Source organism: Bombus terrestris, chromosome 16 (genome assembly GCF_910591885.1).
Source record: "Bombus terrestris chromosome 16, iyBomTerr1.2, whole genome shotgun sequence".
Lineage (NCBI taxonomy): Eukaryota > Metazoa > Arthropoda > Insecta > Hymenoptera > Apidae > Bombus > Bombus terrestris.
In genome coordinates, this window is record NC_063284.1 from 2,533,572 (window position 1) to 2,548,629 (window position 15,058).

Below are 15,058 nucleotides of genomic sequence, written 5' to 3' on the forward strand. Positions count from 1 at the left end.
TAGACACATTTGGCCAATTTATATACTGTACAATGTTGCAACGTTACGTTGGAGTTACGAGCTTGGAAACGCTTTTAATTAAGTCACAAAATGGTTCGACAGGGAACAGGAAAAAGGAAAGCAATAAACTTTGAAAGCAACATGTTTCTAATTAAAAGGCTTTTTATTATTCCCGCTTGGAATTAGGTGAGAGTACGTCGAACGTAGGTTCTTGCCGTAACCTATATTCTCGATTTTTCGATAACGTAATAAATTTCCACACTTGTCGACTGTGATTAATAAAAACAGAAATCTACTGTATTCGATGAATATTTATTCTTTTGAAACGGCATTGTGCTCAGGCAGATTGGTAGCTTTATGAATGTAATTAAATAAATAGAAGCTAAGTGGATATTTATTTCATCGTACGAAGTACAGTTCGTTGCGAAAGTTAACTCTTCTTATCTGGAGAAACTAAAAATCCACTTTGTCTCAGAATTATCGCTTACATATTAAGCGTTAAACGCTTACAAATTTTTTGAAATATAAAAGATCTAATTCTAATATCTGTCGTATTTCATGGAAATACGACAAGAGCGTGAACGCTTCTATGAAATTGTATTTTGCACTTCTCTTTAATATATTTATCTTCATATTTAATAGAACAAATCGCGTTGCGTTTTAAAACACGCGTCTAAGCCCAACCAATATAAAATTCCATACCAAAAATATAACCAGAAATAAACTGTTCGCAACGATATTTCAAATTTAACGGACACGCACGTAAACTTCTGCAACTGACTGTATCTGTTTACGCATATTTCGTACGTCTTTGCGTGTCCTATACATTTTGTACGTTTAAATTTTCCATAAATGCTCGAACATTCAGCCTGTCCATTTAGATTCCGTTTAATTCGTCATTAAATTCGAAGATTGAAGTTGGAACATGGATATGTAAAATTGGCCGATATCGATGAAGTTTGAAACTGTACAAGCAGTAATTCGCGATTTGATTGTGTTTACGAGACGGCAAAAAATATTTCAGCCAATAAAGGATACAGAAATGGTGTAGATATCCGGCTCAATTTCCAGTTTTCGACCAGAGGAACCAATTTTTATTTAACTTTCCAAGCCGGATCATTCGACGAGATGTATAGTATTAATAAATCTGGGAACGTGCGCAAACAATGGCAGGCATGGAACGACGCGTGCAAAAGTAACTCCTGTAAATATACCGATAAATTAAAACCAAGCGAATAAGCCGGAACGATATTACTAGACGGACGGACGGAGGAGGTCGTACTGACCTTTTCATCGTTCACCCTGAATCTGTTCCAAATTTCAGCCATTTTGGCATTCGATGCTCACCGTTTCTCGGATTCCCTCGTAAAATCGATCGAATGGAACCGTGCAAATCACTCGCGAGTCCATAATAAAATAAAAAACGTTCGATCCCAATTGACGTAAACAGCCGCCCTCTGGAATTCTATTTTGAGGTTAGGATGACGCGCGATTAAAAGATACGAAGCAATTGGCAACGTTTTTATCGTTCGAACTGTTTATTTCTAAATTGCAGGTTATTGGAGATTTGGAGGTTAGGACACTGACGCGTCATTCGATTAACAGAGGCAGGTTAGCTGCCAACGTACTCACTTTCCCAGCTATTTATTTTTAAATCGTAGATTGTAGAATTTAGAATGTGAATCATAAGGGATTTTAGAATTTCAGGAAAGGAACGCCCCTTTCTCTTGTTCATAGATCAAAGATGATCATTTTGAGGTTAGGATTGATATTTTCTACGCAGTTCGGTACAATTAATCGATAAATTTTAAGTTTCCATTGAGACACGTGTGAACCGCGAATTTTACCAGAGACTTGCTAATCAATTCGACTAAACATTTTCTAAGAATACATATAAAATAAGAAGTAACGGAAGACACGGCATTTTTCGCGGTGAGAAACAAATAATCGACCGACAACTATAGTTGAAATTCCTTGGCACGTCTCAGAAAAGGCTGAAAAGGGGTTTCTTTACGAAGTTTCAATCCCTGTCCCACTTTTCTCGGATAGAATCCTTGAAAAGGATACTGAAGCATCTCTCTGATGGGGAGGGGGGGAGGGGGGATTTTTCCTATGAAGAATTAACGAAATTTCTTGGAACGAGGGTATGAGATGAGGGTAAAACCACAGAAATAGCCGATTTGCGACCGTTTCACTTGCAAATTAGGATTAGCATTGTAAAGGAACGAATGCGAGTTAATACTAGGCCTTCCAGTTCTGCCAACCGGAAAACTTCTCGGCACTAGCTTTAGCTACTCCGTATAGCTTGACGAGCACGAAATTTTGAGGTCTGCTTGCGTCAGTGGCTGGACTACGCTTTGATGCGATGCTTGACGAACTTAATAAAGCATGAAATTCATTGACGAATGGCAAACATCGGACCTGTATTTCCTCTACAGGCCTTTTTAATCTCAAGTTTTTGTCATTTATGGCTTTTCTTCCTTGCATTTTTGTTACGGTCCTCTTTTTCAAGGACATTCCTTTCACGCTGAGTTTTAGAAAGTTTCACTTGGTTAATGTACACGTATAGAGCAGTGCACCTGACGTTAACGGAATATTCTTTTCCTCCTAAAAAATATTCTTCTCCCATGCAAATTTGTAGGGTTTCGTTAGATCAGATCCATTTTGTTCGTATAAATAGGCAAATGTTGGTACGTTAGATGATCGTTTATTGATGGACCTTCGTTTTTCTCAAACCTGACAAACTTTGTCGTCCCAAATTTCAGCATTTTCAAGATTGCCCTAGTAATAAATATATTATAGCCGTAGGATGAATAATTAATCAAAATAAGTAAGTGGATGTTAGAGAGAGGTAACCAATTTTCTACTAAAAACTTTCCTGTGTCTTAGTGACTTCTTTTCACATCTGATAAATTGTTTCTTGTCAAGTAGTTAAGTTTCAAGTTAATTAAGTAATTAAGTTAAATAAAAATTCTTCTTGTAGGAAGACCTTATATTATATTTAATTAGTATAGCCAGATGTTAGCAGGACCCTGACAGTTATCTATTAAATAACTTGCTGCCTTTTTAATTTTCTTTTCAAACCTGAAAAATTGTTTCTCGCGAAATGGCTGTACCTTTAAGATTCTCATAATAATAAAATGTTGGTACAATGAATAATTAGTTACTACTTTAGACTTACTTAACAATTTTCTATATTTCTGTATTTCTTTACAACTATTCTCTGAAATTCATATAAATAAGTTCAACGAAATTTTGAAACATCCTGTAGGGACCAAACTGAAGGGCTGAAACTTTTCTTAGCTAACAATTGCTTGGAAGAACTAATAGTCGGTGGTTTCCCGACTATTTTCTGGGAACAATTTCAACTTAGAATCGGAGATGGGATCGAGGGTGTATCTCGAGGGCGCCATCGAAATTTATGATGGCAGTAAACCTATTTTCTTTCAAACGAAATATTGATCCTACTTTTTTCCCTCTTCTTTTAAGACAAACAATTGTTTCTCAATTGTTCCCGAAGAGTCTACTACCATGAACCTTCCAGTCGATCCCTGTGTTTATCGATTTCGACGGTCATTATTTATAATGTCGAACCGTACCCCCTTTACGCGATGATACCGATCTCTAACAATGGCATAAAAATAGCAAATAAAAATACAGCCGAACTTGGATAGCTCGTGCAAGTAATGGAACATTTTTAGAAACCTTTTATGAATATAATGTACGTGTTGCAGGAAACATTTTGATGCTTCACTAACACTATAGTAATATCACCTTGTCTCTGTATCAACTCAAAAAAAAATCTAAAAATAAGAGTGACTTTTTAAAACTAAAATTTGGTTCTCCCCGATTAAAAAAATTGTTGATAAAAATATACATCGAACGTGGAAAATTTCTATTTAATTTCAGGTGTAACGATGATTCTTTTTGTCGAAACAAAGATGGCCGAAAACGTAGTTGAATTGCTGCCAACATAGAACGTAGCACACCAAAAGGTTCTACATAATTTCAAGAATGTTTGATAGGATATAATTTGTTGCAAAGGACAGGTTTTCATCAAGCAGGCATAAAATCTTGAACGATGAGTTCACGTGGCCGACGAAGGCAAAAGAATCTTATCCTATGTGTCGCTTTTGGCACAGAAAGGTTGGCATTACACGCGGCAACGAGGCGACGAAGGTCGCCATTACAGGGCCGACTGCATGTGTAAAATTAACTTTGATCCCCAATAGCCTCGTTTTACCCTTCTGTCTTCTCCTAACTTATCATATTTTTAATAACGTTAAAACCTGCGTATCTTACCATATTTTTTGAGAAGGGATAAGAAAGCATAAGGGAGAAATATTTCAAATAAAAATATTACTTATAACATGATTTATCGAGGCTTAATATTTGTTTTTAGTAAAAAGACGATCGATAATGTTATTTTAAAAGTATGCCCAAGTTCGCATAAAATATCACGATATTTCGTACAATGTAATTTTCAGTGTTCTGTTTACTACCGTTTATTTCGTACTTCGATAAAATTATCGGCGTTCGCACGAGAAAATTAGCATTTCAAATTTCGAATCGATACAGGCCGTCCAACTTTCCACCTCAAAGACCGTCACCCTTGTTATCTGGCAATTCTTATCGATACACGAAACGATAAACGCTTGGAACGTTAGAATATTAGCTTTGTATCATTTCATTTAATCTATTTTTATATCACTCAATCTATTTTTATATCATTTAATCTTTATCTGACATCCATTTTTATCGAAATAGCTTTTATTGAAAATTTTACATAATATAGTTAAAAATTTACTAAATAAATTCTTGCAAATATTGTAACCACGTACATACGCTTAGTAAACAAATGCCACTGTGGGGATTGATGATAATTCAATTTCATATGTTTTGTTAATCTAACTCAAGTGGTAGTTGATTAATTGTTATTGATTAAATTACAATCATTAATTTCCATTATGTGAATAGACAGCGGTGCACATCAAACCCCATGTTTTATTAATCTACTCTAGCTGAATATAATTTTCTGATCAAAATTTCTAATGAAATTCTGTTAATCAAATTATACCTGTACATTTCAACTTGTCAGTTTCTGTTGGTCTGGTTCTATTAATCATGTTCTATAAGTTTGCTTTTACTCATGCAGTTATAATAGAGTTTCAATTCCAAAACCAGTCTTAGATTGTGTTCTATTGATTTACTTTTAATAACTGACCAGAGAGATATTCCATATTTTCACTTAAATCATCTGAATCATCAGTAAATTGTGTTCTTTTATAAAATGATATTTTAATCTCATTGTACTATATTTCTATTCTTATTCCTGCTCATTAACCTTTCTTAGCCTATAAGACATATGAAAAAAATATATAGCCACTATTGTGGATGGGTTCTTCACTCTTGGTTTTATAAGAGATGATATAAAAAGATCTCATTAAAGTAAGGATTTATAATAGTTGAACTTGAAAATTTAAATGTAAATTTTAATTTAAAACCATGCCAACCTATCCCAAAGAATATTTCTTTCTTATTCCCAAAGAATTAATCTTTCTTTGATATTGAAATATTCTAGAAAACTCCATATAATACTTTCAAAGAATTTTGTTCCCTAAGAACTTCATATTAAATTTTATATTAACAAGTTCTACACTTTTAAACAATGAAGATATTTAAATATACTTTAAGAATCTTTACATTTAAATTAAAAGAATGAGGTTATTAATCTTTAAATTTTCAAGTCAAATGAGATTTTTCTTAAATCTGTTTAATTATATTATCAATATTTAAACATTCACATATATAATAACATCAATACTGACAGTTAAGAGATCCCAAAGAATTTTATATCTGTCTATTTTAAAAAAGACTAAACCCTTGTAGAGGGAAGATGACATGAAATTATGTATGTATATAGGTTAAACCTGCCACACCATATCATTAGCATGAATAATTACTCTAATTAATTAGCCAAAAAAGCAACGGACTAATATGAATGACTAAAATATAAAGACATTTCACATTTATATCTGCTTTAAAAAACCAAAGAAAATAACAAATTCAATGAATAAAAGTTTGCATAGATCACGCAAACGTGTCAAGAACGCACGAAAATGATCATTTCTAGAAAAAGTATTTTAGACTCACCGCAGCCTTCAATCCTCTATTCGAACCACCATGCAAAATCACTACAGAAACACCTTTAGCTGATGAACAAGCAAATTTCAAGTAACCACGATCCTATATCGGTATATCGATGTACGTTAAACAGAGTTGTTAAACGGATCGAAAGCTCGTAGCCTTTGTGATGGCAAGTTTTTGTCACGTGACACGAACAAAGGATAATTCGGGTACTGGGCGGGAAGTTTAATTAGTTGAGGGAAGTCTAAAACCATTACACGTGTCGGTTTGTATCGGAAGTGGGACCGGTATCGGCTTTTTAATAGCATACTGTCGAGCTGTTGCTCAATTTGTTCCCTGTTTTGTGCCAACAACTTCCTGAGGCGGAGTTTAATAATATTCCGAATAATAAATAGATCTAGATTACCATTTAGCCGAAATTAATTGCAACGGTTGATAAATAGTTTTATAATGTATAAAAGTATAAAACTAGATTATTTGCATTTCCAACTTCTCCGTATAATTAATTATGTTCTGTGGAGTTTTATTAGCAATGGTAATTGCTTTGGAGGATTTCAGTGGAATATTTTTATCCGAATATTTTATAAGAATAATAAATTTTCATTTTATTATTGCAACAAAAGATTAGAACGGAAATCTTTTTCATATTAATGATGTTGTTTTTAATTGTAAATAAATTTTTGTAGATCTCTTTTCTTATATAGAATATAATTCGACAAACTGTATTACGTTATATAAATTATCAAGATAATAAAATAATATAATTTGTAGAGACAATATGATGATATAGATAATATAGCTAATAGAAAGTATATAATTTTTAATTATGTTCTACATGAAAAAATTCTTTGCAAACAATTTATTCAATTCTATTATCTACATATTATTTATGTCATTTCGAAACTACATTTAAACATAAATAAATGATCCATTATTAAAAATGAATAAAAGATTGATATGATATTCAAATCCTCCTCATTTCACGGAATACTTCTAGATCATTCTTTTTTCCACTGATGTAATTTGTAAGAGAATCCCGCCATAGCTCGCATAATGGAAATTCGATCGATATTCATCGATATTTACTGTCTCCGGTTATCGTTTCCGTTTCCTGTTCTACATTATTCCAGTTGTCGATGATTGAAATTAGAATTATGTCAGGCGTGGGAAGATTCTCTTTGTCTAGGTCGACAAATTCCGATGAGGAAAAAATTTGATCTTATATTTTCGACCTCTTCCCGTCAAGTTTATAATTCGCACGGTCCAATTAAGACTCTTTTATTAGTTCTTTTGCTCTCTCCGTTCGGTTCGGATCGTCGCGTTAAATAAACGAGAACACGTTTAAAAAAAATAGTGTTTCGTGATTTCTACAATCTGGTTCGCGAAATTAAATTCCGAGTGTATTGTGTTTTGGATTTCTATTGTGCAACAGGATTTTTATTCACTGCGCGGCACGATATTATTTTACGTTGTATGAAACAGAGGTTATGATCAAAAGGTTCGTAAGAATTTTCTAGTTTTCTATATTATTACGTTTCTACCCTTTTGCGACTGTTGTCATAATATTAAAATTGTAGTAGAGTGTTGTTAAAGTTGATTAAAAATTAATTGTAATTAATTAATTGATCGAAAAGATTCTTTCCGATCTTCGATTTTATAGAATTATTTTCTTGGACGAAAAATCTTTTCACTTCTCTATGAAAGTTATTTTAAGTCTACTGAAAGTGATTTGTCATTTTTTGAATGAAAGTCATTGCAATTAAGCATCTACTAATAACAGAATTTTCATATGCAAATGAAATTCTAGGGGAATTTCTGTAACCATTTCTTCTCGAATATATAAAATTTACAGATTCCTGAATTTATCAGTGTTTTAAATTCTTGACATTCTAGAAATGACATTTTTGAAATCCTAGGGAAGTTCTAGGAATTTATTTCCGCATACAGAATTTTTTTTAGAAAACATTTAAGAGGTAGAACTTTATTTAGGGATTTTATTTAATATCTCTAGACTACTTATCACTTCCGCCTTAAATTGGTGACAGTCGACGAACAATAGTTGGTAACGCTTATCGGAAAAAGCAATCGGGGATTTCTGGACGCTAAAGCTGAGAATGAGGAAGAAGGGAGGGGGCAGGATAAAAGCGCGGGATAATTGAGAGCGAGTGCTTCAATTATTCGGTCATCGAATAAAACGTCGGCTGGCTGCTTTTTAATTCGATATAGTAACGCGATTCATGAAGTCTCGAGGCGCGTTAAAGTCCTGTCTGATTTCAACAGCGTGTTGCATTACTGGCTAGTGAATTATATTATATTTTTTCGAGCGGTCTTTGATGTTTAACCATCTATGTAAAAAAACCTGAGAACTGAACCAGGTAAAATATCAATAAATGACCTTCGAGTATAATTCTGTAAATTGCTCAAAATTTTAATGAGAAAATTAACATTATCGTAGCATCCACGGGTCATTGCGAGAAAGTGAATTCTCAAGCAATCTTTGAAATTTAACTAGATGCAAATGGAAACTCTGGGTTGAATCAAGTTGTCTATCAAGAAAGGGTCTCCAGTTATTATTCTATGGACTTCTTATGATTCTTTAAAAAGAATCGTTTTTCACACAGCCTTCAAAGGAGAAGCATTATGAGAAAATAAATTTTTATTAAAATTGTACCGGATATAAGAATGGGATTACAGTGGAAACGTACACACCAGAAGTTGTATTTGAATAAACCTTTTAAAATCTTAGGAAATGGGGGGAAATAGTGGAAGGAAGCCATCGTGAGACGGTAAAGTCAGCAATTAACAGGAAACAAGATGAATCCTTTGGCTCTATCATCGTAGCAAGAACAATTCTAGGAAGAAAAGCGACTACAAAGGAGAGGCAGGATGAAGGTATCGCTGGTTTATCGAGTCTGAGAGCGTTTCTTTATAAAGGCGGTATAGAAAAATCATGAGACTCTGAGAGCCTGACCTGGCTGTATCTATTGGTATCAAAGACGAAGACGCAAAATCGTAATACTCGTCGCGAAAGAATTTATCATCCTCGAGCAACGAGATTTCTAAGAAGATGGATCCTTTCTCAAGAGATCAAGGGTTAATAACCTTAGCAAACCTTATTAAACTGGATGGATTCCATCAACAAATAAGAACAATTTTATGTCTTAATATAATTAAAGCGATTTTATACTTCGTCTCTAGATAAGAGGAAAGGTATTTTAATCTAATCTAACCTAACTTAATTTGGTTAATTTAGGTTAGGATCTAGCAAGTATTTCCTAACCTATTTGTCTTTCAATATTGGCCTGTTAAAGTAATTAGACTCGAATAAATATTTTAATTAGTATCTTAACTTAGTAGGAAAAATAGTAATTTTTTATAAGATCATAAGAATCAGTATCATTCTATTGTTTGCACACCTGTTATACACACAGAGTATACTTATAAAATAATTCTTAATAACGTGATTTTAACCTACAATAATGATTTCGAAGCGAATATCAATTTTAATGTAAATACAAGTATAAATTCTAATGCGATGTATGTAATGTACTAATAATATCACATAACATAACTTTGGTTTATTCTCCGTGCAAATTGAGAAGAAATATGAATATTTTAAAAAAAATCTCCATATCCGTCAGAACTTATAATTACACGAATCGGATTCATGTAGATTCTCTCACACTCAGAGTTCCAAACAGGCCTGAAACCATTGAAAACCAGGAACAAAGAGAGCCTAGCTGTCGGAAACTCTCTTAGAAGTTCCCTCATCGAAGTCCATAATTTGTTCCGACTGAAAAGCGTGTTCGAGATGGGACGTGTTAATTGCACAAAATGGCTTATCGCAATTTGCATAGCTCTCGGCGAAGAATGTCGTGGAAAAAGGAATAATCAGCGTTCACACTTACTCCAGGATTGGGTTCAATTACTTAAAAGGAGTCGAGCTTATCTGCTGGAATTTAATACGTGCAGCTTTTTCACCGCCGTGGAAAATAATCTTTTAAGGGGAATTAGCTCGACCATCTTAATCCAACGACAGTGTTATTAATCCTCTGAGGTTCGAAGAACATCCGTAGGACGACCGATAAAAACTTTTCATCTGAAAATGGAATGTCGAAATCACTCAATTAGGTTAGGTTAGGTTAGACCTCAGCAACAAGTATCTCAGTGTACTATACGGAATTGAGGAAAGCCAGATACGGTGAATGTGATCTAAGTGCACTGTACTGTTCAGTCTATGAGAAACATTCAAAGTTAAACGTGATTTATGTTATTTCTGTAAATAATCAAAGTAGTCGGTTATGTTAGATCTGAATCTCTTTCCTTGAGTTAGGTTAGGTTTCAAGGAAAAATTACAGACGGCTAGAAACAAGAATGGAAAGTACGCAAACATAACTTTATCCACGTATTTTACAAAAAAATTATTCAAATCTTCAAAAATGTAACATTGTAAATCTATAAAGGTTCTGCGAAAAATTGCAAATTGACCATATTCTGATAGCATAGAAAAGTAAGGAAACAAGTAAGGAAAACTGACATAATATCTCGTAAACTTATTTATTTAGCCCTGGAGACGAATATATAAGAAAGTTCGAAATTCAGCGCGATTTATGGCGTTTCTGTGACTGTGCAGTCATAGGACAGATTAGGTTAGGTACGTAATCCATCAAAATAAAGAAAGAATATCAGAACGTTAGATTGATCGATAGATTCAATTTTTCTGTAGTGCTACGAATTTTTTATACAGACAGATGCACAAGTTTCCCTAGCGACTGTACGCGAATGCTTTAATGGGAAATTTAATATTAATCGACGTGAGCTGCACCCATATTTAATCACAGGAAAATGTCCTTACGTTTAGATTAGGTGGATACACATGGAGATAGAAATATATTTTCGAAAGATAAGAAGAAAGTTTCATCTATCATCCACAAAAAATATATTGTATTTTTATATCACGAAACTATGGTCAACGTTTACAACGTGGAAAAATGAAATATGGACGGAAGATGGAAATACGTGGTCGTGATATAAAAATGAAATTTTCCAACTGTAAATGGGTGACGGTAGTCTTCGAACGAAGTCCAGTATGCGATTAAACGAGACTGCAATCTGAATGAATTCAACGTATTCCATCCTCCAGGAAAAGACACATTGAAATTAGATTTAAATCACCAGGGACCATTTACATCACGACGTCCGTGTCCCCTCGAGTTGAAATAAGAAGATGTGTCCCGTCTTTATTCAGACACACTGAATAAGTCGTTTACCTTGTAAACAGAGCGCTCCTCGTTCCGTGGAACAAACGGCTGAGCCTTAACAAAGTTAAAACGGGTGTTCGTTAATAATTCATGAACCGTTACCGTGGCGCAGCGATTACTTAAATAAATACTGAATTAGATCGCAGCCTGGAAAACGTCAATGAAAATATCGTCGAATGTTTAAAGAGGTTTTACATATTTTACGATCGAAAACAGACTTTTAATCTGAGGAATCACGGTAAACTATGAAACAATAGAACATAGAAACAACATAGAAACTTGCATTGAGAATTATGCAAATAATGCTATAAAATCCACTAAATGCTAATTTCTCTAAAATCCTATCTATGTTCTTTTAAGAACAGAGACACCTAGATGGGAGATTGGAATAAGCAACATTAAAGCAAAGTACAGTGCAGCCATTAGCTGTACCAGGATTTAGAATGTTATATAGGGACACGGTATGACTAAGGAATGAGGTAGTCGAGCCAGTAATAGGCGACTCCAAATAGTTGACATTGTTTGAGTTGGAAGGGAAGGATTCTGACCTAGTAATGATTGTTAATCCAAATTTACTGGTGATGAACTATAACGTTCCATAAGTAGATTACTGTTATGACTCCGCCAAATTAATTGACCAATTCTATTAACATTCATTGGTATTACAGTATTAATTATGAAGCCAGTCACGTTGGTAACAAACCACTCTTTTGTACTCTAGACCAGAAATGATCATCCATTTACAGGGTCTCTTTCATGAATCTTTAATACTTTGTCACAGCAAATACCCAACTCTGAAAATGTTCACTGTCATCATAAAAGTCTAAATATTCAGTTGACCACATTCTTTATGATATAAGTAAAACTGGCCCCATACTCAGTCTCTTATATATACAATATACCAACTACTGCAATATAAGATTATTCACATTCAGATCTCCCGTACAGTCAACACACAAATTATCACAGTAATACACGGTAGAAGAACAGTACCACCAATTCTATTAGGATCCAGATTTCCAAAGATTCCAATGTTCCCTGTATATCTTCCCTGTTCCAGGGCTGGTATTACTTTCCATCTCATAGATAGCCCAGTCTACGTCATATCTGCAATATGATTGGTGCACACATTAGGTGTAACTTCAAGTTAGACTTCAAGGTATTCGCAAAGCTTTCAATCCTTCCCATTCCAAGTCAGGAATCACTTTCCACTTTTAATATTACCAGCATAAACACCAAGTATGTCTTCAAATGGGAGGCCAAAATATTTTCAGAGTTTCCAACCAACCACTTCAAGCAAAGAATCACCTCCCATCCTCAGTATGGTCACTGCTCTTGAAACCCATTAACGAGCCGTCTTCTTTGTTACAGACCAACAACCAAGGTCCACCGATGGCCATCTAGTAGCCGAATCTCCAGTACACCAGACTCTCATAAATACGCGTTGAAGCACCGATTCACCAGGTTGGAGGGAAGCTGCTGCCACGTCGTCACGAAGCTGCAAAGAAACGTAACGGCCGTAGAGGCATCGAGGGTGGCTCGCGTGCCAAGAAGATGCGACTGTTCGCGTGGCCTGGCAGCGTGACTCGCGGCGGACTCATAAACGATGAATTGGCGGGCAGCGATGTTGGCTCAGCCGAGAAACGCGGCAGCAGCAGGAGCAGCAGCGGAGGAGGCAGCAGCCACGGCAGCCAGCGAACCGGCAGATTGGACGCGCGATCGGGCGAACGGCACACCATCGGCTGGGCATGTACGTCATCTACCCAGCAGACGAGCTGTTGCGTATCTATGAGAACCCAGACCGTGATCCTAGTCCAGTGTTGACCGGAGATCGTCGGCCGAGTTGTCAGGTGACCGTGATCGCTGTCAACGAGAGAAACGACCGCCCACTAGCACCAAGTTGGCTGGATAGCTCGAAGAAGTGGAAAGAAAGGAGAAAGGAACGAGGACAGACACGTAGAAAAAAAGCGAGCCGTAACGAGGCTCCGCGTAGCCACGAGGTCGCGAAGGGTACTCGTCGCGAACAACACGCCAGGACTATGCAAAACAGTCGCGTTGGCGCCGGCGAGGATGCCGCCAATCCTTTCAAGGATCTCACACAACCGGGGCTCAGCGAGCCGCTCAAGCAGCACAATGCCGCCGCGCTCAAGCTCGTGCAAACCGGTGAGTGCTTTAGTTCTATCGCCAGTTTCTTCGCGTTTTTCTTCTTTTATGGGGTTTTAATGGGATCTTACGGAATTATGGCTCGTGGCTATTTGAAGACGCGAATACTGGAGAGTTGGGGTAGATTGACTGTGAATTTATACGCTCAATTATGTAATTTTATGGGTTAGGTTATATTACCTATAGAGCCTACAGTGGTTTACGCGATACTTTATAGGTTAGGAAATTTAAAACAATTTGAAGGCAGGATTCGCGTATATTTATAAAGAATTTCCCCTGAAGAACATTGTTCATCTTTAGCATTTATCAAATAATTTTATTACGCCTTTCTCTATGAAAGCAGAATAAAAAGTTTATTCAGCCTGGTCAATAGCTCAGCCTAGGATTTCCATTAGTAGGACGAAGTATTAGAAAGGTAGTAAAAAATTTTTTAAGTCTAACATTATGATTGCGAATTATATAGTTAGAATATATACTTAGGATCATTTAGCATTGGATAAATTACATTTATATTAAAAATAATTCTGTTTAAAATTAAAGACGTTTCTATCATAACTCTAATATAATTCTATTCAGTTCCAATATAACATAAGCTCAAATTTTTACTGGTTAACCATAATCATTTTCCGCAATTCTCATGTGGAACTTGGTTATTTTCTCTGATCGCTACGTGATAAGAATACAAAAGAGGTAGATTGCGTATCGTGAATTATTAATATCGTGGAAAATGTATTCGCCGGGAGAAATGTATTCGCCCGTATATATATGAATCCGAACTTGCTTCAAGGCCAGCATTACTACATTAGTATATTAGTATATTGTATAAGTATAATAGCCAATAATGAATAATAACACTTACGACCCTGATCTTAATTTCTTCCTAACCTCAATTCGTTCTGACGCCAAATTTGGAATTATTATTTTTGATCCTCCGTACGATTTTATTGTAACGAAGTAAATGTGGAGAAGTTAATTAAAGTTTCGGAAGTTAATTAGACCTAATGAAATTATATCTAATATGTTTACAATGGATTACAAGTGGAAACTGTGGATTATGTATTCAGCCACTGCAGACGCGCACTATGCAAGAATGCGCTTTCTTCCTGAACTATTCTGTTGTTTCGTAATTTAGAATATTAGGTTCCGTAGTCGATCTCGTGATACGAAATACTTCTCAGCGATATTCACAGAAGTAATTTACCTGTACCGCAATGTTTCCTTACTTGAACATGTATGCATAATTTTGCTACACGGTACTTAACCTCAAAGGGAAATACCAAAGTCTTTTTCATTTTAAGGTTGGAAAGTAGCTGCTTTATAAATTTGAAAATATTGATTCAGATTTTAACATAGTATATGTCCGTAATTATTTATGCTACAGGTAGCACCATTATTGTAAGCTAAAGTTGTATAAAAAGATAATAATAGTAACTTTTATTTACGTTTGATAATTTATTCTAGGCAGAATTCTCCTAAAGTTTCCCTGG

At 35.1% G+C, this 15,058-nt stretch overlaps 1 protein-coding gene and 2 long non-coding RNA genes across 7 annotated transcripts in view; 1 reads left to right on the plus strand and 2 right to left on the minus strand.

The window, feature by feature from the left end:
* The window catches only part of LOC105666954, a 63,473-nt gene extending 57,102 nt beyond the window's left edge, over positions 1 to 6,371 (minus strand). Inside the window, exon 1 of the long non-coding RNA XR_007226780.1 lies at positions 6,154 to 6,371. This is a non-coding gene — a long non-coding RNA (uncharacterized LOC105666954). The remainder of the gene's footprint in view (positions 1 to 6,153) is intronic.
* Positions 1 to 15,058, plus strand: part of LOC100649910 — a 76,813-nt gene that overhangs the window by 8,720 nt on the left and 53,035 nt on the right. For all 5 annotated transcript variants that reach the window (XM_048413247.1, XM_003403125.4, XM_048413249.1 and 2 more), the window contains exon 2: positions 12,780 to 13,571. In XM_048413247.1, the coding sequence (XP_048269204.1) occupies positions 13,157 to 13,571 (415 nt within the window). In that variant the 5' untranslated portion in view covers positions 12,780 to 13,156. The remainder of the gene's footprint in view (positions 1 to 12,779; positions 13,572 to 15,058) is intronic.
* On the minus strand, positions 11,964 to 12,782 carry LOC125386540. The gene is made up of 2 exons (XR_007226789.1): positions 12,633 to 12,782; positions 11,964 to 12,515 (listed from the first exon to the last, which is right to left on the minus strand). It is a non-coding gene; the product is annotated as an uncharacterized LOC125386540 (long non-coding RNA).